General features: G+C 40.1%; 1 protein-coding gene across 1 annotated transcript in view; it reads right to left on the reverse strand.

Moving 5' to 3' along the window:
* The window catches only part of OLA1 (Obg like ATPase 1), a 294,330-nt gene extending 278,048 nt beyond the window's left edge, over window positions 1–16,282 (reverse strand). The window contains exons 1-2 of the mRNA XM_001368195.5: window positions 16,003–16,282; window positions 14,711–14,811 (exon numbers count right to left, since the gene is read on the reverse strand). Coding sequence (XP_001368232.1) covers window positions 14,711–14,811 — 101 coding nt within the window. The 5' untranslated portion in view covers window positions 16,003–16,282. The remainder of the gene's footprint in view (window positions 1–14,710; window positions 14,812–16,002) is intronic.
* Between the last annotated feature and the right edge of the window lie 10,724 nt (window positions 16,283–27,006).

A 27,006-nucleotide genomic window follows, 5' to 3' on the forward strand; every position in this document is an offset into this window, starting at 1 on the left:
CATTTGAGATGCTATATGGACATGCAATTTGGCAAGGAAGGACTTGTAAACTAGCTTACATTGCAATGATAGATGTGGACTGTCAATTAACAAAATATATACAAACTTTACAAACAAGAATAGCAGTGTTGCATGAAATGGGCTTGATACAACAAACACTACCCCTGGATTACAATTTGCACAACATCAAACAGGAGACATAGTATACTTAAAAAATTTCAATAGAAAATTTCCTACAGACATAAAATGGACTGGACCATATAAAGTATTGCTTACTACCCCAACAGCTATAAAAATTGCTGGGAAAGACGCATGGTTCCACTGTTCCCACATAAAGCCAGAAAAATTCAACATCACTGTAACAGACATAGAAGATAATTAGACAAAAGATAGTGCTAAGAAATGAAAAAAAAACTGATTAACATAAAAAGTATACCACAAAGAAATAATAGTGACACATAATGTTCAAGACAACAAGATCCCAGTAGCCAAGCAAACCACAGCGAGAAGACAACGTTCCAGCCCAGAGGAAAAGATTTTAAACCAGCCCAGAGGAAAAGCATCAAGAAAAGCTGCTGAGAGTTCCAGTCAAGATGGCGGCTTAGAGAGAGCTAAAGTTCAAATCTCCCGAGACCCCTTCCTTACCGATCTCAAACTGTATGCTCGTAGGACACCGAAATTCAAAACAAACAACAGGATAGATCCCGGGAACCCTCCTCCTGGACCTGGATCAAAAAAAGGTACAGCCCCCCACCAAAAGCCAGAACCCGAGATCACTCGGATCTAAGAGATAGGCAGAAGGAAGGTCCCAGGACCCATCCCCCCACCAACCCAGAGCACTGAGTCCGAGGCAGCAGCGGGAACCTAAGAGCCAGCAAAAGGACCCCAGGGCCAGATATTCTGAAGGCCACACCCTGAAAACAACCTGAGCCAGTCGCAGGGGCACCCAGACAGCAGGGAAACAGAGAGAGACAGAGGGGAGCCTGTAGCCCCCTGGCTGGATCCTTCCGTCCAAGTCTCAGAGAAGGTCCCGGCTTTAAGACACACTCAATCCAACCCAGGGGAAGTAAATCCTATCAGGAGTCCTCAGAGCTCCAGGAAGCCATGGCCCCTCCCCCCTCAGAGTGCAGGCTCTTCTAAAACAACAGTAACCCTAAGGGCCAGCTATTCAGAAGGCCACATCCTGAAAACAACCTGAGCCAGTCACAGGGGCACCCAGAGAGCCGGAAAACAGAGAGAGACAGAGGGGAGCCTGTAGCCCCCTAGCTGGATCCTTCCATCCCCGTCTCAGGGAAGGTCCCTGCCTTAAGACACACTCAATCCAACCCAACTGAAGTTAATGCTACCAGGAGCCCTCAGAGCTCCAGAAAGCCTCGGCCCCTCCCCCCTCAGAGTGCAGGCCTCTCTGGCCCACAAAGGCTCTGAGATACCTCAGGGACAGTGCAAAGCCAGGCTCAGAGCGTGGGAATAAGGCAACGAAGAAGCATCGGAAGGAAACTGAGAGCAGTTAACACCCACAAACGGACAATTTGCCTGGGGCTAAAGTCTCTGAACACCAGACAGAGATAAGAAAAGCTAGACCTCCCCACTCAGATAGAGATGGCAAACAGCACAGAAAAGCCTCAACACTCCAAGAAAAACAAGAAGAAGGGGGCGACTTTGGACACATTTTATGGAGCAAAAATACAAAATACAGAGGAGATAGAAGAGGAAACACAAGCAAATGCTCCGAAACCTTCCAAAAGAAACGGAAACTCTCCACAAACCCATGAAGAATTTGAATCAGAATGGATCAAAAAGATGGAAGCCTTCTGGGAGGAAAAGTGGGAAATAATGCAAAAGAAATTCATGCATCTACAAAACCAGTTTGACCAAACTAAAAATGAAAACCAGGCTTTAAAAGTTAGAATCAGTCAACTGGAAGAAAACGAGCAAAAATTAATAAAGCAAACCCAAAAGACCAAGAAATTAGAAGAGAACATAAAATATCTCACCGACAACGTCATAGACTTGGAAAACAGAGGGAGAAGAGACAATTTAAGAATAATTGTACTACCAGAAAAGCCAGAAATAAACAGCAAACTCAACATCCTAATACAAGAGATAATCAAAGAAAATTACCCAGAGATTCTAGAACAAGGGGGCAATACAGCCACTGAAAGAACTCACAGAACACCCTCTACACTAAATCCCCAAAAGACAACTCCCAGGAATGTAATTGCCAAATTCCAAAGCTTTCAAGCAAAAGAAAAAATCTTATAAGAAGCCAGAAAAAGACAATTTAGATATAAAGGAATGTCAATCAGGGTCACACAAGACCTTGCAAGTTCCACTCTGAATGACCGTAAGGCATTGAACATGATTTTCAGAAATGCAAGAGAGCTGGGCCTTCAACCAAGAATCAGCTACCCATCAAAACTGACTATATACTTCCAAGGGAAAGTATGGGCATTCAACAAAATAGAAGATTTCCAAGTTTTTGCAAAGAAAAGACCAGAGCTCTGTGGAAAGTTTGATATTGAAAAACAAAGAGCATGGGATACCTGAAAAGGTAAATATGAAGGAAAGGGAAAAGGAGAAAAATGTTATCTTTTTCTTTTATTCAAACTCTCTTCTATAAGGACTATATTTATATCAATCTATGTATATTAATGTGTGGGGGAAATATAATATGTAAATAGGGGGAAAAGAAAGACCAAATAGAATGATCTTTCTCACCCAAAGATTCACACGGGAAGGGGAGGGGAAGAAAATTCCTATAAGAAGGAGAGTAAGAGAGTTTTTACTTAAACCTTACTCTCAGGGAAATCGACTCTGAGAGGGAAGAACATCCAGATCCATTGGGATCTTGAATTCTATCTTACCCAACAAGGGTAGGGAGAAGGGAAAACCAAGAGGGGTAGGGGGGGAGGGAACATAAAAAAGGGAGGGAAAAAGAGGAGGGTGGGGGAGGGAACAAAAAAGGAGGGGCTAGAAAGGGAAATATATCAAGGGAGGGGACAAGGGGGACTGATTTAAAATAAATCACTGGATTAAAAAGTTAGAGCTGAAGAAGAAAGGTTAGAATTAGGGAAGGATATCAAAATGCCAGGGAGTCCACAAGTGACAATCATAACTTTGAACATGAATGGGATGAACTCACCCATAAAACGTAGACGAATAGCAGAATGGATTAGAATCCAAAACCCTACCATATGTTGTCTCCAAGAAACACACATGAGGCAGGTAGACACCCAAAAAAGGTCAGAATTAAGGGATGGAGTAAGACCTTCTGGGCCTCAACTGACAGAAAGAAGGCAGGAGTTGCAATCATGATATCTGATAAAGCCAAAGCAAAAATAGACCTGATTAAAAGGGATTGGGAAGGTAATTACATTCTGTTAAAAGGGACTTTAGATAATGAGGAAATATCACTAATCAACATATATGCACCAAATAATATAGCACCCAAATTTCTAATGGAGAAACTAGGAGAATTGAAGGAAGAAATAGACAGTAAAACCATATTAGTGGGAGACTTAAACCAACCATTATCAAATTTAGATAAATCAAATCAAAAAATAAATAAGAAAGAGGTAAAAGAAGTGAATGAAATCTTAGAAAAATTAGAATTAATAGACATATGGAGAAAAATAAATAGGGACAAAAAGGAATACACCTTCTTCTCAGCACCACATGGCACATTCACAAAGAATGACCATACACTAGGTCACAGAAACATGGCATATAAAAGCAGAAATAATAAATGCAGCCTTTTCAGATCACAAGGCAATAAAAATAATGATCAGTAATGTACGTGGAAAACCAAATCAAAAACTAATTGGAAATTAAACAATATGATACTCCAAAATTGTTTAGAGAAGAAATCACAGAAACAATTAATAATTTCATCGAGGAAAATGGCAACGGTGAGACATCCTTTCAAACCTTTTGGGATGCAGCCAAAGCAGTAATCAGAGGTAAATTCATATCCCTGAGTGCATATATTAACAAACTAGGGAGAGCATAGATCAATCAGTTGGAAATGCAAATAAAAAAACTCGAAAGCGATCAAATTAAAACCCCCCAGCAGAAAACAAAACTAGATATCTTAAAAATTAGGGAGAAATTAATAAAATCGAAAGTGATAGAACTATTGATTTAATAAATCAGACAAGAAGCTGGTACTTTGAAAAAACAAACAAAATAGACAAAGTACTGGTCAATCTAAAAAAGGAAAGAAGAAAAGCAAATCAACAGCATCAAAGAGGAAAAGGGGGACATCACCTCTGAGGAAGAGGAAATTAAGGCAATCATTAAAAATTACTTTGCCCAATTATATGGCAATAAGTATACCAATTTAAGTGATATGGATGAATATATACAAAAATACAAACTGCCTAGACTAACAGAAGAAGAAATAGAATTCTTAAATAATCCCATATCAGAAAATGAAATCCAACAGGCCATCAAAGAACTCCCTAAGAAAAAATCCCCAGGGCCCGACGGATTCACAAGTGAATTCTATCAAATATTCAGAGAACAGTTAATTCCAATACTATACAAACTATTTGACATAATAAGCAAAGAGGGAGTTCTATCAAACTCCTTTTATGACACAAACATGGTACTGATTCCAAAACCAGGCAGGTCAAAAACAAAGAAAGAAAATTATAGACCAATCTCCCTAATGAATATAGACGCAAAAATCTTAAATAGGATACTAGCAAAAAGACTCCAGCAAGTGATCAGAAGGGTCATCCACCATGATCAAGTACGATTTGTACCAGGGACGCAGGGTTGGTTCAGTATTAGGAAAACCATCCACATAATTGACCACATCAACAAGCAAACCAACAAGAACCACATGATTATCTCAATAGATGCAGAAAAAACCTTTGATAAAATACAACCATTCCTATTAAAAACACTAGAAAGCATAGGAATAGAAGGATCGTTCCTAAAAATAATAAACAGTATATATCTAAAACCATCAGCTAATATCATCTGCAATGGGGATAAACTAGATGCATTCCCAATAAGATCAGGAGTGAAACAAGGATGCCCATTATCATCTCTACTATTTGACATTGTACACTAGCAGTAGCAATTAGAGAAGAAAAAGAAATAGAAGGCATCAAAATAAGCAAGGAGGAGACCAAGTTATCGCTCTTTTGCAGATGACATGATGGTCTACTTAAAGAAAAGAGATTCAACCAAAAAGCTAATTGAAATAATCAACAACTTTAGCAAAGTTGCAGGATACAAAATAAACCCGCATAAGTCATCAGCATTTCTATATATCTCCAACACAGCTCAGCAGCAAAAACTAGAAAGAGAAATCCCATTCAAAATCACCTTAGACAAAATAAAATACCTAGGAATCTATCTCCTGAGACAAATACAGGAACTATATAAACACAACTACAAAACACTCTCCACACAACTAAAACTAGACTTGAGCAATTGGAAAAACATTAACTGCTCATGGATAGGATGAGCCAATATAATAAAAATGAACATCCTACCCAAACTTATTTATCTATTTAGTGCCATACCCATTGAACTCCCAAAAAATTTCTTTACTGATTTAGAAAAAACCATAACAAAGTTCATTTGGAATAACAAAGGATCAAGGATATCCAGGGAAATAATGAAAAAAAACACAAATGATGGGGGCCTTGCAGTCCCAGACCTCAAACTATATTACAAAGCAACAGTCATCAAAACAATTTGGTACTGGCTAAGAGACAGAAAGGAGGATCAGTGGAATAGACTGGGGGCAAGTGACCTCAGCAAGACAGTATACAATAAACCCAAAGATCCCAGCTTTGGGGACAAAAATCCACTATTCCATAAAAACTGCTGGGAAAATTGGAAGACAGTGTGGGAGAGATTAGGAATTGATCAACACCTCACACCCTACACCAAGATAAATTCAAAATGGGTGAATGACTTAAACATAAAGAAGGAAACCATAAGTAAATTGGGTAAACACAGAATAATATACATGTCAGACCTTTGGGAGGGGAAAGACTTTAAAACCAAGCAAGGCATAGAAAGAGTCACAAAATGTAAAATAAATAATTTCGACTACATCAAATTAAAAAGTTTTTGTACAAACAAAACCAATGTAACTAAAATCAGAAGGGAAACAACAAATTGGGGAAAAAATTCTTCATAGAAACCTCTGACAAAGGTTTAATTACTCAAATTTATAAAGAGCTAAATCAATTGAACAAAAAATCAAGCCATTCTCCAATTGATAAATGGGCAAGGGACATGGATAGGCAGTTTTCAGATAAAGAAATCAAAACTATTAATAAGCACATGAAGAAGTGTTCTAAATCTCTTATAATCAGAGAGATGCAAATGAAAACAACTCTGAGGTATCACCTCACACCTAGCAGATTGGCTAACATGACAGCTATGGAAAGCAGTGAAAGCTGGAGGGGATGTGGCAAAGTAGGGACATTAATTCATTGCTGGTGGAGTTGTGAACTGATCCAACCATTCTGGAGGGCAATTTGGAACTGTGCCCAAAGAGCGATAAAAGAAAGTCTACCCTTTGATCCAGCCTGGATCAAACCACTGCTGGGTTTGTACTCCAAAGAGATAATGGGGAAAAGACTTGTACAAGAATATTCATAGCTGTGCTCTTTGTGGTGGCCAAAAATTGGAAAACGAGGAGATGCCCATCAATTGGGGAATGGCTGAATAAATTGTGGTATATGTTGGTGATGGAATACTATTGTGCTAAAAGGAACAATAAAGTGGAGGAATTCCATGGAGACTGGAACAATCTCCAGGAAGTGATGCAGAGGGAAAGGAGCAGAACCAGGAGAACATTGTACACAGAGACTAATACACTGTGGTATAATCGAACGTAATGGACTTCTCCATTAGTGGAGGTGTAATGTCCCTGAACAATCTGCAGGGATCTAGGAGAAAAACACTTTCCATAACCAGAGGAGAAACTGTGGGAGTAGAAACACCGAGGAAAAACAACTGCCTGACTACAGCGGTTGAGGGGACATGACAGAGGAGAGACTCTAAATGAACACTCTAATGCAAATACTAACAACATGGCAATGGGTTCGAATCAAGAACACATGTGATACCCTGTGAAATCACACGTCGACTTTAGGGGGTGGGGGGAGGAAAAGAAAATGATCTTTGTCTTTAATGAATAATGCTTGGAAATGATCAAATAAAATATTATTTAAAATTTAAAAAAATGCTAAAAAATTAAATTTAAAAAATTTAAAAATAAATAAAAAATAAAATAAAAGTGTTTAGTTCTCACAAAAAAGTTAAGAACACTTGTTCAAAGGTTACTTTCCATCTATTCTGTATTTCCTTTGTATGTTCTGTCTTATAAATGCTGTCCCTCATTAAAATGTAAGCTTCTAAAAAAAATAAAAATATATCACTCAGGGTGAAAAAAAAAGAAAAGCTGCTATAGGGAAGAAACAAAGAGGAAAAGCTGAAATGGACAGCTAAAACTTTGATCTTTGTAAATTTGTTTAATAGCTACTAGCAAGAAGAAACAAAGAAAAAAGCTGAAGTGAACAGCTAAGACTGAACTTTGTAAATTTGTTTATATAAGAAGAGGACAGATGGAAAATGAGACATATTTAAGACTGAGTGTGTTGAAATAATAAAACAAAAGTAATTTTACATATTAGGGAAATAGCATGCATCACTACATAATTTGGAAGAAAGAAGAGATCCATCAGTCAACAAGAGAAGTGGAAATCTGAAGAAAATTGGTAAGTATTAATTCAACACAACACTATCAGACACAAAACACAAAATCACAAACTGACATACTGGGAGACCTTGTTTAAATAAACAAGTATCTGACTGTATATTGATGCAAAATATAAATATGCATATAGTTAATTCCATAAGATCTTGGGCAAATAGAAAGATCAGTAGATATTCCTATTTGACCAGGATGTGGAACAATTTATATTATTGTATTATATGTAAATAATCTCTATAAATAATGTATATACTGTAATTAGGTTAGTAATATAGTGATAGAGTGTAAATACTTAACATAGCATGTATATATGTTGTACATAAGATTAGTTTATAGATTAGACTAGAGACTTAGATAATAGTTATAATAAGTAGGGAATAGATTAGGAGTAAGTTAAGTTAAACATAGCAGACAATTAGTTATACATAGGAACTGCATTTGCAGATAGTAAACTTTTAATTGTTTATTGTAAAGCTGATGCTGAAATTGTGTTTAATGGAAATATATATAGATAAGATACTCTGCAAATAATATATATATAAATATGAAAACTATTTGTTTTAGTTAACTTAGCAAGAGTAAGTTGTATTAGCACTAAGATTCAAATTTCTTTGTAATAGTTTTGTTCAAACATTGATTGTACTGAATATATTGTAAAACCCTAAAACTACCCTTACCCAAACTTTCCTGCATAGAATTCCTTAGAGTAGATTTAGTAAATTGGTAACTATAATAAAAATAAGTGACCTTGGGAAGGTCACAACAAAAAAAGGGGACGATTGTGAGAAGGAAACAAGAACAAGTTCTGAACTTTCTGCCACTGTGTTGGAACAAGCAACAGTGGAAATATCAATAGAGAGGAAATTGTCAAGACTGACAGTTGGTGGGGGAAGGGGCAACTGGGAGTGGCAGTTGGTCTTGTGACTAGGAGCACTTCCTGCCTGCTGGCGTGAGTAGTGGGAGGAGCTTGGCTTTTGGTTCAGAGTCTCAGGATTGAGGTGCCTCTACTCGCTTCAGCCCCAAGAGACCGAAAGATGGCCCAATCAGCTCTGAAAGTCAGAACTGTTCTTGTTGCTTGCTGTCTACTGCTAAGATTTTGGAAGTGACAAAGCTAGCACAGATATTGCGTAGACAGGAGAGGGAGAAACCCTCCACCAGCCTGTGAGGCCTGGCCTCAGCTCCAAAGCTGAGAAAGACTCCAATCTTATTTAGGGACCTCCCTCTTCCCTTTTCCCTGATACCTCTCCAATCTGAACTGGTTATTAAAATTTCTCTCATTAGAATATTGCAGTCAGATAAGTGGACTATCTTTTCAGGGGCATAGAGGGAGCTGAATCTCAGTTCAGACATCAAATTATAACCAGTCCTTATCAGACCCCTGCTGGGTGACCAAAGTTAAGGGAAAGGCTTGTCCCTCAGGAGGGTCCATGTTTAGCCTGCTCTGGGGCAACTACGGCAGCAATGCAGTGAGAAGACATCCCCACAGGCTATCATAAGTGGTTCATTTCTTGGACACCCCCATTTGGTCAAAAACAGCCTCTTGGCAGGGGGCATCTCTCTCCTTTGCCTCACTGGCAGCCATATTCCCTCTCTCCCTTCAACTCCTCCATACCCCTGCTACAAACCTTCCATATCCCCTGTTCTTTGTATCCCCATTCTTTCCCAATAAATATTACAGAATACACTCCCTCCTCACAGAGTCCTTCTCAACTTCGAGGCAGCTCAGCAGCACCTTCTAAATGAAGCCTTTCATGATCCTCCCAAACCTGCACTAATTAACTATGTTGTATCCTATTTATTCTGTACATTCTTATATTTGTATGTCTCCTGAGTTCGAATATAGGCTCCTTGAGAATAAGATTGTCTCACTCTTTGTGACTGTATAACTTGCAGTGTCTGGCACCTAATAGGCTCATTGATCTCTTGTTCATATTATAGTAATTAGCCAGGGCTTCAGATCATAAACCTTAAAAAAGAAATGTATTTATCTAAGAGTAAAATAAAATGTATAAAATGTCAAATGGTAAGACAGAAAAAATCAGCCTTTATCTTATTCAACAAAAATTCTACATGTAGTCAAACTGAATTTTAAAGACAAACCTCCATGTCTTAACCCTTTATTTTAAGTCTATGCCATCTGTATCTGCCAGTAGCTTTGTAGGCACACACATGTGAGCACATGCACACACACACAAAAGATGCATAAGGAAGAAAGAAAAAGAAAAGAAAAACTCTAAAGGATTATTACTGTAGGCTTCAGTGGCATGTTAAGACATTTTGATCTATTCAAATATATTACAGAAGAAAAGTTTCTTGCAAAAGCAAAGGAAAATTTGAAAGTTTTGCCCCTAGGCCTGCAGTGTTATAGCCTTGTGTGGAATGAGGACATTTTTATATATTTAGACTCCCCTAAAAACCATTAGTAAAAGCTTAAAAAGTGGCAGAAAAGTAAAGTGTCAATTTATTTCAGCCAAATATATGTCTATAAAAATCTCAATGAAAAAAAAATCATCAATATAATAAATGTAATCTAAAACATGCTTCTGTCCAATATCACTATACCCCAAAAAATAAATATTTTCTCTCTGCCCTTTAAAGGTTGCACAATTTTCTTTAAAATTGTATGTAATATTCATGGAATCAGTAATGGCAAAGCAAATTCTGAAAGAAACACCTTAACTTACTCATTACATGTATATTTTGTGCCTTGAATTACCTTTTTTAATGAAATCTACATTAACAATAACTGGCATTCATACATGATTTTGTGATATAAGAAATACTTTGAATGCATTATACTATTTGCATTTCATAAAAGTTCTGTCAGGTAGGTCCCACAGATATTATTATTCTCATTTCATAAAAGAAAATAAAGTTCAGAAAGATGAAGCAAATTGCCCATGATCACACAATTTGTATTAAGATACAGGTTTTGAACCCAAGTTTTCCCAACTCCAAATCCAATATTCTATCTACTATATCCCAGTAGTCTGGGGTATACGTAAGTATAATATTATTAACTATGCCTCATTACATTTCATTTACATAGTATAGAAAATAAATGGGATATTCTTCCATATTTATTTTTAGGTTGGACAAATGTACATAGTCAAGAATAAAATATCAAGCATAATTAGTATTACTGTTAAGCATTAAATATAAGCAAGGTGAATAAAGGAATTATGGTAGGTATAAATGGCATTTCTGCCTTGAAAAAGGCCAGAGAAATTCTCCAAAATGGTAAATATTATGAAGTCTAATAATACACATGATACTATAAAGTAACTTTACAAAGCAGGTGACCTCTGTTTTCAAGGTTTCTCAATCCATGTGAATTACCTTTATGTTCAAGAAACATATAATTCCATTAAAATTCTATATACAGACAACCCTTCCATATCTTGGGGGTTAGAGTCACAGGGGTTAGGAGTGAGGTACCCCCACTACCTGGAAAATCTGTGCAAAATTTTTTTGTTTTTTATGTTCTTTTCAAAAACTAATATTCTACATATTTTAACCTTTAAAAAATATTGTGTAAATTTATGGTATTAAAAAATAAACTATGTTGATATTATACAATACTATACATATATTTTATGCATTGGGTTTCTAAACTTTTTCTATATCATCTGCTAGCCTTCATGTGTCATTGGTGGCTTCTGCAAAACTCCCAAAAAATTCCCATATAATTTCTTATGCCAATCTCTGTGCTATATCAAAACTGTGATGGGGAAAAGTCACAATGTGGAAGTAATACATGTATTTTTCTATTTGTTAAAATATGTGAGAATAGCTGTTTTCATCTATAAGAAATTATAGGTATTTTTAATTGTAAAAATATAAGAAGCTCATTTAATACAGGTAGCTAAATATTTTAAATTTTTATATATACAAACACATATACATATATAATTTTTCTCAGTAACTATTGGGTTAAAAATTTAAGAGAAAATAATGAGCACCTCTTCTAGGTTGGACATAGTAGAAACAGGGAAGAGGGGCAGATGCAAAAGATGATATAGATGTAGAATCAACAGGACTAAGTAACTGATTAGCTATATGATAAGTAAGAGGGAAGTTATCAAATGCAACAGTGCTAAATAACTTATTACTCTAACTAATATAACTGTTCAATATTAATAACTTAATAATTATCCAACCTTGGGCAAGTCATTCAGCCTCCCTGGATTTCAGTTTTCTTACCTGTATTATTAATGAATAAAACAATTTTCATTAAGCATTTATTATGTAGCATATTCTGTGCTAAAGGCTTAGATTCCTTATTTTAAAGTGAGATGGCTCCTGTCCTAAAGGCCTTAGATTCTGATAAAAGAAGGAAACCCATATAGGGGAACGAAGGCCAGGATGAGAGATCGGACAAATAACAAAGATGGTGAATTAATCGGTGGCTAATGAACCAGATGGGATATAAGTACTTAGATGACACTTGGAGATGGGGATGGAGAAGAGGAAGGGGCAAGGGAAGGGGAGTGAAAGTTTCTTGGTTCCTCATCCCCCAATACTCTTTCAGATTAGGGTTCTAAGATTTGTTCTCTAAACTAATAGGAATTTGAAAAATAATCTGAAACCTGATCTCCCAAAGATCTAAGCAATTGTAAGAGACAAGACATATATGTCCACAACTGGAGAATGGCTAAACAAACCATGGTATATGAATATAATGAATATTACTTGAGGGTAAGGAATGATTTAAAAGATTTCAGAGATGAAGAAATTCCCCACCTGACAACCCAAAAGAGACCACTGTCAAGGAAATCCAGGGATCATGGATGATAAGATTTAGAGTTACAGAGTCTTTAGGGTCAACTAGTCAAGCCCTCTTATTTTATAGCTAAGTAGTAATAAATTCCAGTGGTTCCTTATCACCTCCAGGGTTAAGTATAAAATATAAAAACCGTTGGCATTCTAAGCCTTTCATAACATGGCCCCTTTCCAGTCATCTTACACCTTACTCCCTTCCAAATACTGTACAATTCAATCACCCTAGCCTCCTGGTTGTTTCTCAAACAAGATACTCCTCCCAAATCTGAACATTTTCATTGGTTGTTCCCCATGCCTGCAATGTTCTCAGTGCTCATCTCTATCTCCTCACTTCCCTAACTTACCTCAAGTTCCAGCTACTTACCTTCTACAACAAGCCTTTTATAATTTCCCCTTAATGCTAGTGCCCCCCCATTGTAGTTATCTCCAATGGACAATATTCTGTTTGTAAATAGCCATTTGTCTGTTATTATTAACATTAGATTATTAATTCCTAGAGAACAGGAATTGGTTTTTGCCTTCTTGTAAGGCAAGGGTTAATACAATGCCTTAGCATACAATCTGTGCATAATAAATGCTTGTTAAAGACTTTTAAAAAATTAGCCCAGATCCCCACTCACCCTCCTTATCTCTACCTCCTGACTTGCTTCAAATTTCATTTAAAGACTCACCTTCTAAAAGAAGTCTTTCCCAGTCCTCTTTAACCAGAAAAACTCAATTTATCAAATAGACATAGATACACACACATACACAAGCAATTAAAAGATGAGTGCTGGCAAAAGCAATTTCACAGAATGGTGGATTTAAAAATCAGCTTCAAGGGTTTGAGAAAGTAGTGAGTAGGAGTGGTGAGGAAGAAGAGCAGCAAGTTAAGACAGGGGGTGTAACAGTTCAGTGAACCAAAAGGAAACCTTGTCTTTGGCTTACTATGGATTTGCCTTGGGCAAATTATTTAACCTCTCTGGTTCTCAGTTTCTTCATCTGTAAAATGAAATAGTTGGACTAAGTGATCTCAAAGCTTCCTTCTAGTCTAAATCCAAGATCCTATAATTCTACAGTAAAGAGATAAGCATAATATAAACACTAACAGATACCAAACTCAGGTCAAATGCAACAGAAAATATTGGTACCATATTAGCAAAGCTAAAAGACAAATCTCTCCTGTTAAAAACCAGAGACCTAATGTGGAAAAATAAATCTCTTCTTAGTCACAAATACCATATCAGGCAGTTTTGTTTAACTGTTTTTAGGGAATAACTAGGAAGAGTAGTTTGAATGTCCATAGGATAATAGATTTAAAGCAAGAAGAGACATTAAAAGGCATCTAATCCAACCTATCATTTTACAGATGCAGAATTGAAGCAAGAGAGCTAAAGGACTTGCCTAGGATCACAACTAGTAAGTGTCCTGAGCTTGAACCCAAGTCTCCCTGACTTCAAGTCCAGAACTATTATATAAAATGTATCTATACATTTTGTAAAAGGCTCTCAATTTGTAGCTAAATGTACTCGTGTGCATAGTTTTACATAGTATTTTAAGCAATTCAAACTGCTGAAATGTAAACTGATACTCTGGTCTGTTACTTTTCTCAAGCCAAAATAAGTCTTGATAGCACCCATGAACAAAAGCAGAAATCCAAATACAGCCATTCTTTAATTCTTAAAATAAACAGACTACTCAGATTTCTCTTAGTATCTAATAAAACTATAAATTTAGTTATTCTCTGAGTTTTGAGATGTAGTAGGGATAGGGAATGTGATTTTCCCTGGTATAGGGGACTCCTAGATGAGGAAAACTATCAGTTGTGGGTCAAAACATTCACAGTAACTTAAAGTCAGTTTCCTGGTAGTCAAATAACTTATCCACAGTGGCATATTTAGTATAAGTACCAGAATCCTTGTCTGCCTAGCTGTAGGACCACCTAGTATCTCTAATATATATATATATAATAACATCTAATATATATATATGTAATATATATTATCTAATATATCTATCTATCTAATATATATATCTAATATATATATAATAATATCTAACATTTATATGATGCTTTAAAGTTTGAAAAGCAGGGTACATATTTACACATATATTTATAAACTCATTTTTAATAACATTAAAACATAAAAGTAAAGATTTACAAGATGTAAATAAAATTTGTCAAGTCCACTGTTCACCTACCCAACATTTGGTAATCCAACAATTCCAATTTTCAGCGAAGTCCCAAATCTTCCAATGATTGGATGTGGTTTAATTCCATCACCTCCCTTTTTAGGGGGCATCTGCAACATCAAAATTTAACAAATGTTACTCTACCAAATCTATAAAATATCTTGTAGGAAGTCATCACAAAAACAGAAAAAGGCAATACAACGACAATACTCGGATAATGACAGAACTGCAAATAGTTTACTAAAGAAATTCCTTTCAAGAGATCTGATTGTTCTAACTGCAACACTCCAGAGAAGTCATTAGAAAGGCAGGCTTAAATACTCAGCTACAACCCCCTCGGGCCAGCATGCTGACTATGCTACTTGCAAACCTGATCTATTAGTAAGTGAGCCGAAAAACAACATAGCGTAAAAAGAATTATTAATAACGCACCCCCTCTTTAAAGAAAATTCCTAACATTATTTTGTATATTATATGGAGGAAACAGCACGCACTTTTACCTCTACACCTAAACCTTCCTAATCTATGGTGTAGTTAATGAAAATAAGCTTTTAGTCCCCCCCAAACTTTGTGTCTTCCGTCCCTTGATGCCCAGAGGAAAGATTTCTACTCCCAGAGCGAACCTTAGATACCTTCAAGCTCCAAATCTTATTATCTGCATCCTATCCCCTAAATTCAATACATTACTGTTTCACTTCTTGGGAAAAGGTCTAATCGATGCATATCACTCCACAAGTCAAGGACTGATCAGTGTGCTCCCTCGCCTTCGGACAGGATGGTGCACCCGGTGCTCACTAGGACCAACAACTGTCTCGAGTAACTTATTTGAGGCTTTCATATAAAAAGGTCGAGTTCTCTCTTCCATGACCCGTCTCTGCCGGCTCGAGAGCCGCTCTCCCCGGGCTCAGTGAGGAAGAAGGATAGTACCTCACTCTCTCTTGGCTCCTTCCCTCCGACCCCCAGGGGCGCAGCTGCTCCCCTCGGGGCCCTCGGCCTTTTCATCAGTCCGCCTCCCCATCCATTCCCGCTCCCACTGGCCGGCCCCTGAGACGCCCTGCACCTGGGCCCCAGCCTCGTGATGCCCCAGCCCCAACCTGCCACCCCATGTGCGCACGCCCCGGCCCGAGGAAGGACCCAGGGCTGCCCAGGCCGTGCGGCCTACTCCGAGGGCCGGCTCCTCATTCATTCCACCCCTCCCGGGCCAGGCCCGCAGCACACCCGCCCCGGGAAGCCGCAGGGGGGCAGGCCCCGGGCGACTGAAGCCAGAGAGCCCAAGTCGCGATCTCCCCACGGGACCTCACCTTGCTGAGGGGGCGGCTATGACACAGAGATCCCCGGCGCGCGGGGACACCGAGGCTGACGGCAGCAGGAGGCGGGGAGAAAGGAGGGACGAGGGAGGGAGGGATTAAACACAGCTCCGTCGCCCCAGCACCACGCACGACGGTGGCAGCGGAACAGGCGGGCCCAGCCACCCTCGAGAGCCCAGGCAGCAGCCGCAGCCGCAGGTCCCGAACACCGCCCCCTTTCCTCCCATTGGCTAACCACGCCCAAGAGGAGAGAACGTGAGGGAGTGGGCGGGGCAGAGGCTCAAGGCCGTGCTTTGGGGGCGGGGCAACCCACACGGGCTGCGGGGTTCTACTGCCTCTACCAGCCTGGGAGTCTTCCGCCTCTTTTAACACGTGATCCTCCCTGCCCCTTTCTGGACTACGTATGGCCAGACGGCCCTCCTTCTTTGCTCCTGAAGCCGGTCTTCTCTCTGCTCCACGCACTCTCAATCATTCATCCTTTACTGGTCTGTGCATCAGCACGTTCATGAGACCGCAGGGAGTCGGCCAGCTTTAATCCACCCCCAAGCCAGAATGGAATTATTTTGTACTGAGCACCGGCATCTATTTGGTTAGTTGAGGGATTCTCGTTAATCTCTGCACATTGCTTCCCCACCTCCTATTGCTTGCCCCCGAAAGAAAATGCACACCCCATGAAGGAAGAAAAAAATATATTCATTGTGGTTCTTCGGAAAGGGTGCTAGACTGAATCCTATTCTCAGTTCTACTTACTAGTTGTGTGATCCTGGGCAAGTCACATCCTCTATTTGCCTCAGTTTTCTCATTTGTAAAATGGGGATTAAGATAACTACCTCCCAAGATGGTTTTGAGGACTAAATCAGATACTTGCATAGCGCTCATACAATGCCTGGCACATAGTAAGTATTATATAAATTTCATCTGTTATTTTTACTCAATCACTAATTAGCTCTGTGGTCCTGAAGCAGTTCTCTAGACTCCATTTCTCATCTGTAAAGAGTATTTTAATAGTTAATTTTTCTCTTTGTCACCTTTTTCTTCGAAAATATCCTTAACCCCTCCCCTCCAATGTAATATACTCCAAGACCTTTGGTAATGAACTTACAATGCATTAACAACCTTAAAAATGTGACAGGCTAGTGATTTGTTGATGTCCTCTTAGGATTCAGGAGTTTAATTCATAGTATTTTTTGGTGAGCACTGTCCTTCCAGTAGAAGACAGTCCTACACACTGGCCATTACTGCAGTATGTATTAATTAATTAATGTAATCTTCCCAGTATTAATTTGCATGAAGTTAACATTCATTCATTCAACAAGTGCTAGGGGCTACACTAGGTACTAGGGGTGAAAAGATGTAAAATGAAAGCAGTCCATTCTCCGGCCCAAGGTCCTTGTAATCAAAGCTACACACTGAATGATTTCTGGCAGGGGGCTGAAATGCAAACTGAAACCAGAGGAAGCTGTCATGCCTTATCTTATCTCATAACCAGCTAACTCCAGCAAATTAGTCTCTAAGCAGACCGCCATGTTTTTCAACTCCTGTATTTGTATTTCAACTCTATTTGTCTTACAGAGCTTAGTATTTAAAGTAATTTCTTTTGTGCCTGAGACAATAAACATCAGGATCACGTTCAATTTTTTCCAAATCCAGTAGTCCAACCAAAATTTTTCCACCCAGTCCTTTCAGTCCCTACCACCAACATCTTGAGTGAGTTATTACTTGGACTTTTGTCACTTTTACCAGTCTGTTTACTCCATAGTCAGTCTAACATGTAGCTGCATCTTTCCAATGCAGTAGGCTGTGGTAGCTAGGTGGTGCAAAGGAGAGTGCTGGGTCTGGAGTCAGGAAGGCCCGAGTTCTAATATTGCTTCAGACACTAGCTGACCCTGGACAGGTCAATTAGCCCTGTTTGCCTCAGTTTCCTCATCTGTGAAAAGAACTAGAGAAAGAAATGGCAAACCACTTCAGTATCTTTGCCAAGAAAACTACAAATGGGTTCATGAGTCAGACCCAACTGACCAACAAAGGGTTTTTTAAACTATTATTGGATAAAATAAGTCAGACAAATCCCTGAAATTCTAAGCAGTTTCCAAATAGGTGTATAGGTAGGTAGGAGCAAGATTCTAACCTTTGCCCCCATGCAAATAAGTCTAGTTTTGTTACTAAAAGATATTGAGACTATCTTCCAGATTTGCTTGCTCAGGCTATTGACCACTTCACAGTTGCCTGAGTGCAAAACAGCCAAAGGGAACTCAAGGCCTCCTCTCAGATACTTCCCTGGTGAAAAAAACAGAAGGGCAGCTCAGGAAAAGGAGATTCACCCAGGTGAATCAACTTGAAGTGTTCTCAGTGCTTCTCCTTGTTGATATCCTTCTCCTGCCAAGCTATCAAGCAAATCTCCTGTTAACTGCTGAATGATCTATGAGTGTCTCATTTTGTTCCAATATTGATCCTAAAGTACCAAGAGCCTAGCCTGATTTGAGCCCAGCCCAGAACCATAAGTTCGTGTTATTCCCTTCTACTCCCAAACTGTTTTTAAAATGTGATTTAACACACAGGCCCCTAAGCAAGAGACCAATTTTATGGTGTCAGTCTTCTCATTACATTTACATTGTTTAAATTTGGCTGTTAATCCTCTCTAATCTCTCATTTTCTTTTTATTTCCTTGACCCATTTAGGCAAATCTTTCTAATTACAATCAATTATATTAATTATCTGTGTTAGTTGATTCTGTACACCAATTGTAAACTTTAGCCTGAAGGACCACTTGTATGTGACTCTCTTCTCATTGGTCGCGATTAATTACTCAATACTCCACACCTTGGAGTTAGCTGAAATGGGAAGAGAACTCCTGGGTTCTACCTTCAAGAGAGATGTGCTACTCCACCCTCTCTTCAAGTTGCTGAAGGGAAAGAAAGCCCCTGGGAAAAAGCTAACATAAGAAGGGCTGGCAGTCTCTATCGTGTCCAAGTTCCCAGTTTACTTCACTAAAAACTTCAGGGAACTTTTCCCTTGGGCAAGATCTGAGACTCCATTTATCAAGCTGAGGTATCTCTCTTCCAATGAGAGAGCTCCTTCACTGTATTTTCTGGTATATATTCTACTAAAAAGATTTCTTTGCTCTTTATGTGTGTTCATTTTGGAATGGTATTTTTAGGGAAAGAGATCAAGGCATGACTATATAGAGCTTGGGGGTCCCCTTTTCCCATTAAAGAACAATAATCAGGCATTTAGATTGAATCTAAAAATTATTTCTCTTAGACTAACAATATTTCAGAGAACAAAGAGATATAATTAGGGAAATGCAAATCAAAACTCTGAGGTTTTGGTACAAATCAAAACTCACACCTAGCAGATAGGTTAATATGACAGCAAAGGAAAGTAATAAATATTGGAGGGAATGTGGCAAAATTGGGACACTAATACATTGTTGGTGGAGTTGGCAATTGATCCAACCATTCTGGGGGGCAATTTGAAACTATGCGCAAAGGGTGCTAAAAGATTGTTTGCCCTTTGATCCAGCCATAGCACTTCTGAGTTTGTACCCCAAAGAGATAATAAGGAAAAAGACTTGTAAAAATTATTTATAGCCACACTCTTTGTGGTGACAAAAAATTGGAAAATGAGGGGATGTCCATCAATTGGGGAATGGCTGAACAAATTTTGGTATCTGATGGTGATGGAATATTATTGTGCTGAAAGGAATAATAAACTGGAGGAAATCAATGTGAACTGAAGACCTCCGGGAATTGATGCAGAATGAAAGGAGCAGAACCAGAAGAATACGGTACACAGAGACTGATACACCGTGGTACAATCAAATGTAATGGACTTCTCTACTAGCAGCAATGCAATGGTCCTGGACAATTCTGAGTGACATATGAGAAAGAACACTATCCACATCCAGAGAAAGAACTGTGGGAATAGAAACACAGAAGAAAAACTGGTTCAATGGGGACATGATTGGGGATGTTGACTCTAAAACAATCACTCTAGTACAACTAATAATATAGAAATAGGTCTTAATCAATGACACATGGAAAACCCAGTGGAATTGCTCACTGGCTATAGGAGGAGGGGAGGGAAAGAGCATGAATCATGTAACCATGGAAAAATATTTAAATTAATTAGTTAATTAAATAAACTTAATTTTAAAAAATTTTAAGAGAACAAAGACAAATCATTCTATCCTAATACACTCTCTTCAAGAAGCCCATTTTAGTAAGCCTCTGGTCCCAATGTCCTGTTTCCATTCCTGGCAACAAAGTCTCCTTTGGGGAAGAGGAAGAGGTGTTAAATATATCTATGTTTGCCTCCCTGTAAGCCACATCAAGATAGGCCTATGTGGACATGTGTAATGTACATGGGTCAAATATCAACACACATACACCCTTATACTCTAATATGAAGGCAAATTTTAAATATGTCTCTAACCTTTAAGAGCTTACAGCTCTGCTACAAAGCCTTCCCTGATATCCTCAAATGGAAGAAGTCTCTCACTTGTACCACTTGGTACTTCTACTTATAAATTTATCATATCCTAATTTATATTATATTTATCTGGACATGTCCAGAGAGACAATGAAATGAACCCAGAAAAGATGAGAAGAGCAGGCTGAGTTGTATTTGGGAAATTATTCAGTGGTGTTTTCAGTGATTCCAAAGCTTCCCTTTGCTTAAAAGTCTAAGCTTTAATGTGAGTGAGTGTGAACATTCTAGTGATGCATTAAAGTTGAGAATGATAGAACATCACCATTTCAAAAGAATCAAAATTATAGTTGACCCAATGGACAATGAAAAGACACATGGTGGGCAATAAATAGTAGTAGTCTCTCAGAAGCCAAGAATGACTATTGTCTTTGTGCATTATCATCTATTGATGTACCCTCATGTGGCTTTGAAGTCCAAAGACTGAGGCGCACAGTTTGTGGCACATGGGGCATGGGATGCCAGTTGTTATGGGAGGTGCGGTTGTGGCCTGGTGTCGGCATTCACGCGCAGCAGCAAGACGTCGACGTCGCTCATCTTCAAAGGTGGTGGCGGCTGTGATATGAAAATCACTTTAAAAGACTGATATATATTAATTTAAGGTCGCCAAGGAATTCAGCTATGTAACTCCTAAATGAAAACTCAAGTCAGCAGTCAACCTTTTATGGAGTTTTAATTACAAACAGGAGGAAGAAAAGTATTAGAGGGAAAGAGAGAGAGGGGGAAAAGGGAGAGTAGGGAATAGGGCTTAAATACCCACTCTGCTTAGGCTGGGCCAAAGGCCCAAGGCCTTGGATAGCCGAGGCAAATAAAAGAGATCAGTCCCTATCACTCATGTGACCAAAATGGAGAAACAGTCTGAGGGCCTCCACTCCAAGCACCAGGCTCCAACCAACCCCTCTCCTCCACACAGGAAAAAGGAAGCCCTCCTCAGCTGTCCTCTACCTAACTTCCTGTGTCTCACCTGTGCCAGTGGTGGCTCTAGCTTAACCCAGGACTGCCCAGAGGTCTGTCCCCTTTGCACGTGTCTGTTGAAGTCCATATTTTCAAATAATTAAATCTTGAGCTTTGCTGCAGTCCTTCCTAAATCTTGTTACCCTGAGTAGGGTGGAGATTGTAGTTTCCAAGACCTGATTCTGTTATTCCAAGTATCTCTATTGTTATTGATCAGGAAATACCTAAATCCTATCTTCTAAAGAATGGTTTGAACAGGGTTGAGTAGTTTTGAAATTCACACGGCATGGTTAATGTGGGTTCGCCAGCTGCTTCTGTCAGAGGCAGTGAGTTCTAGTTGCTTTGGTGTAATGCCAGTCCACTTCAAGTTGGACTTTAGCTGATCCTTGAATATTTTCTTTGGTAGGCCTTGTTTCCTGAGTCCAGCTGACAGTTCACCATAGAATACTTGTCTTGGTATTCGCTGTGGGTCCATGCGGATGATGTGTCTAGACCATCGTAGCTAGGTTTTGAGGACCATTACTTCGATGCTGGTGGAGTTGGCTCTGTCGAGGACTTCCTGGTTGGTGATTCTGTCCTGCCATCGGATCCTCATGATTGACCAGAGGGAGCGTTGGTGGAATTGCTCCAACTGCTTCATGTGCTTCCGGTACAGTGTCCATGTCTCACAACTGTACAGGAGCGAGCTGAGGACCACCACGTTATACACTTTGAGCTTTGTCACAGTGCTTACACCGCTGTGTTGGAGGACTTTAGAATGCAGCCACCCGAGTGCCTGGCTGGCCTTTTGGATCCTGGCATTGATCTCGTGGTCTAGGGACCCGTTGTTGGCAATGGTGCTGCCCAGGTACTTGAAAGTGTTGACATTAGAAAGCTGCGTGCCGTCAATTGTAATGCACGGCTGGTTCGTTGGCCTCCCTGGTGCAAGTTGGAACAGCACCTCTGTTTTGCTGAGGCTGATAGTCAGGCCAAACAGTTTTGTTGCGGTGGAGAACATGTCCACAATGGTTTGGAGATGATTTTCTTGGTGGGCCATGAAAACACAGTCATCTGCAAAGAGAGCTTCCAGGATGAGTCTCTCTGTTGTCTTTGTTTTTGCAGTCAGGCGGCGAAGGTCAAATAGTGAGCCATCCAGTTGATATTTGATATAGACGCCCAGGTCTAGATCCATCACAGCATGTCGTAATACTTGGGTAAAGTATAGGTTGAATAGCACCGGAGCAAGGACACAGCCTTGTTTCACGCCATTGGAGATGTTGAAGCAATCGGAAGTCTCTCCACCAGATAGGACTTTCCCTGTCATGTCGACATGAAAGAGCTGGATCAGTTTGACGAATTTTGCTGGGTAACCGAGCTTGCTAAGGATCACCCACGATGAGTCCCTGTTTACTGTGTCGAACACCTTTGTCAGGTCTATGAAGACAATGTAGAGACTCAGGTTCTGCTCAAGGCATTTTTCCTACATTTGTCTCACCATGAAGACCATGTCAATGGTGCTGCGATCTGGTTGGAAACCACATTGTGATTCAGGCAGGTTCTGCTCTGAAACAGATGAAAGGAGTCTGTTGAGTATAACACGGGCGAGGATCTTTCCAGCAGTGGAGAGTAGTGAGATGCCTCTGTAGTTGTCACAGGCTGCGTGTGCGCCTTTGTTCTTGTATAGGACTACGATAGAGGCATCTCTGAGTTCTGAGGGCATGTCTTCCTCTTCCCATATGCTGGTCAGCACTATGTGGAATGCCTGAAGCATCTTTCCATTTAAGGCCTTGTACACCTCGGTTGGGATCCCGTCTTTACCGGGTGCCTTGCTCCTGTACTCATTTGTTTAATGGCTTTTTGGACTTCTTCTATTGAAGGAGGGAAGTCAAGTTGTTTGATGAAGCTGTTTTGGGGGATCTGGTCAAGGGCCCTTTGGTCGACTGAGGAGGGTATGTTGAAGAGCTGGCTGAAGTGTTCTTTCCACCTGTTGCTGATGCCTTTTTTATCTTTTATGAGAGTGTCACCATCAGAGGATAGCAAGGGGGTGGTGGCAGATTTTAATGACCCATAGACAGTCTTGAGGGCACTGAAAAATTGTTTATAGTTTTTCGTATCAGCAAAGTGCTGGATTTCTTCTACCTTTTTTCCCCACCATCGGTCTTGCATTTTCCTGATCTTACACTGCGCCGTGGTTTGGAGAGACTTGAATCTGTCCTTTTTAGGAGCCGAGTTTCGGTTATTTTGCCACTCTATAAAGGCTTTGTTCTTTTTGTTCAATAGGTCTTCAATAGCAGTGTTGTTCTCATTGAACCAGTCCTGGTGGTTGTGTTGTTTGGGGCCTAGGACTGTCTTTGATGTTTCCGTCACCAAGTCTCTGAACTGGTCCCATTTCTCGGTTGGGCTTCCAGTGAGTGGTCCCTTGGCAGACAGTTTGTCATCCAGACAGGACTGGAATGTTTGCAGATAAAATGGATCTCTGAGACGACTCATGTTGCAATATGTGTAAACTGTCTGGGCGCGTTTTGGATGGCGAGGCGCAATGTGCATTTGAAGAGTCGCTCTAACCAATCGGTGGTCTGTCCAGCATTCAGCTCCTCTCATGGCTCTGGTGATCTGTACGTCCTAGATATCTCGCCGGCGTACAATGATATAGTCAATGAGATGCCACTGTTTTGATCGTGGATGCATCCAAGTTGTTTTATATTTGTTCACCATTCTGAACACAGTGTTCGTGATGGTGAGTTCGAACTCTGAGCATTTGCTGAGTAGCAGTAGGCCGTTGTTGTTCATTTTGCCCACGCCGTGTTTGCCGAGCACTCCTTTCCATCTTTCATGGTCCTGGCCAACGCGGGCGTTGAAGTCTCCCAGTAGTATCAGCTTGTCATTGGTGGGCACTGAGTGCAGGACAGCACTCTGGTCAGAGTAGAACTGCTCGATGGTCTCCTCTGTGCTGGTCAGTGTTGGGGCATATGCGCTGATGATTGTGGCATACCGGTCTTTGCTGAGAGGCAAACGGATCTTCATGAGCCTCTTGCTGATGCCCACAGGCAAGTCCGACAGCTGTTTGAGCAAGTTCTTCTTGATGGCCAGGCCAACTCCATGGATTTTGTTTTCACTTGTAGCTCTACCTTTCCAGAAGAAGGTGTATCCAGTGGTGGGTTCGCTGAGTGATCCCTCTTCTGGTAAGCGTGTTTCACTTAAGGCTGCGATGTTGATGTTATATCGCACCAGTTCTTTACCGATTAGAGCTGTTCTTCTCTCAGGTCTTGGGGTATTCTCTCTGTCAAGTAATGTCCCAATGTTCCATGCTCCTAGTAGGAGTTTCTTTGTGTTTTGTTTTCTTTGATTTCAACCGCTTAAAGGGATGACCCTCCAGCTGTGGTGTGCTGATCCGGTGTTTATAGGGCAGGCAATGTTTGGGACACCTTTTCTAGTCCCCTCCCTTAATTAAGGTGAGCAGTGCTGTCCTAGAGAGGGCTGCTCAGTCGCCCAGGATGCTGCCGAATGTCCCTGCTGCCCTACAGGGTCGAGCAACCACTGGTCCATGGGCCGCCTACGTGCAGGATCATGACTACAACTGCCAGTGGTCACCTCCACCTGTTGCGTTGCTACTCCCCCATCGCCGCAGGTCTTGAAGAGGGTAGACAGGGTTAGGATAGATGAGTGTGCACAAAGATACTTGTGCGTGAAAGAGATTTAAGTGGAAAAGTCTATGCACAGAGACAGTCCCACTCTCTCGGCATTGGAAGCCTGGGTCCAGTGGTACGAAAAGTCGTTACACCTGGAGACTTCCTCAGCTGCATTGGATGGCTGTGTTGTCCTTTGTGCTCCAACACGCCCTAAGCACTCCACAGTGCTTTGCTGCGTCACCATCTCAGCCGTTGAACCTTCTTATTGGTTTCTTCCGCCTGTTTGGCCAAAGCAGTTTTCACATGCTGGGTGAGCAAAGCCCTGGTTCACCAGGGGTCGACAACCCGATGGCTACCCTCACAAGGTCTAGCCAGTATGTTGAAGCCATTGCCCGGGGTGTGGCCGCTGCCGCATGCTAGCAGCTACTGGGAGCCACAAGTGAGAGCTGGGTGTCAGGTGAGGGTCAGAGGCTGGAGAGCTGCCCTAGGAGGGCACGACAAGCCCTCCGTACCAAGGGTGCCACCCCTCCCTGAGCACCCCATACACCCCAAGGGCAATAAATAGTCTAAAGCAATTTACTAAATATCATGTGCTCCCAGAAAAAGTGATATTCTTGACATAGGATCATCTGCTTTGGAGCTCTAAGCAACCTTAAAGGTAATATAGTCCAGGGGTGTGCTTAAACCAGCTTGTTACCACTAACAATAAAAATAATACCTAATATGTATAATTAGTACTTACTTTGGGGCCAGCATTATGCTAAGTGCTTTACAATGATTTCATTTGTTCTTCACGACAACCCTGGGAAGTAGTAATGTTTTTAATCCCCATTTTACAGATGAGAAAACTGAGGCAAAGAGAGATTAAGTAACTTGCCTAAGATTACACAACCAGTAAGCATCTGAAGTTTGTCAGGTCTTCCTGACTCCTGGGCCAGGCCATTATCCACTAGATTGCTAGAACTGATAACGTTTCATTATGAGTGCTTATACCTCAGAAATCAGAAAATACCACAAATTGGGGCATAATGTTAATAATTCATATTAAATTTTAAAATGTTTTAACTGAGTTTAAATTTGACCTTAGAAATTTACTAGCTATGTGACCTTGGGTGAGTCCCTTAAGTGTAAAACAAGGGATAACATCTACCTCCCAGGGCAGATATGTGGATCAAATCAAACGCTTTGTGAAGCATTTAGCATAATGCCTGGCACATAGTAGGTATTTCTATGTTGTTAATGAATACATTGCTTAATAAATTCTTGTTTCCTTACTTTATGAGTACGTTTTTTTTTCCTCCAAAGAGCCAGTTGTTAAACCTTTACCAGTATACCCCTGCCTAATGACCTGCCTAATACAGGTAGGAAGTAGGAAAATCTGTCTCAAACCCAGATCCTCTGAATCCATATCCAGTGCTCTTGTCACTACTGTACAGCTGTCCCTCAAGGACAGAAATGACTGGGAAAAGGAGGTGGCTTGGTCCTATGACCAACAGATGGCCAATACAAACATGGCACTGTGATCAACAAAAAAAATGAAAGAATCAGAGAAAGATGTCTAGAACACTGAGCAAATCCTTAGTGGAGCATTTGGACAATATCACACAGAAAAGGCAAAGTATTCTGGAATACTTACATCAATGGTCTCATGGACTCACAGAAGTCTTTTCTTTTCTTTTTTAATTCTTTACCCCTTACCTTTTGTCTTAGAATTAATTCTTAAGTATTGGCTCCAAGGCAGATAAGATAATACAAAAAGTAAAATGGTATCTTTCCTCAAGCACCTTACATTTTAATAGGGGACAGCTCATAGATGAGAGCCCTAGTCAGAAAAGTCACTAAAATGGGTAGTTAAATGTTATGACTTTTTCAGAAGTAATGGCAACATTAGGGCCAGTTAGATGGCCCAGTAGATAGAGAGACAGGCCCGAAGATGGGAGGTCCTGGC

Source organism: Monodelphis domestica, chromosome 4, assembly GCF_027887165.1.
Source record: "Monodelphis domestica isolate mMonDom1 chromosome 4, mMonDom1.pri, whole genome shotgun sequence".
Lineage (NCBI taxonomy): Eukaryota > Metazoa > Chordata > Mammalia > Didelphimorphia > Didelphidae > Monodelphis > Monodelphis domestica.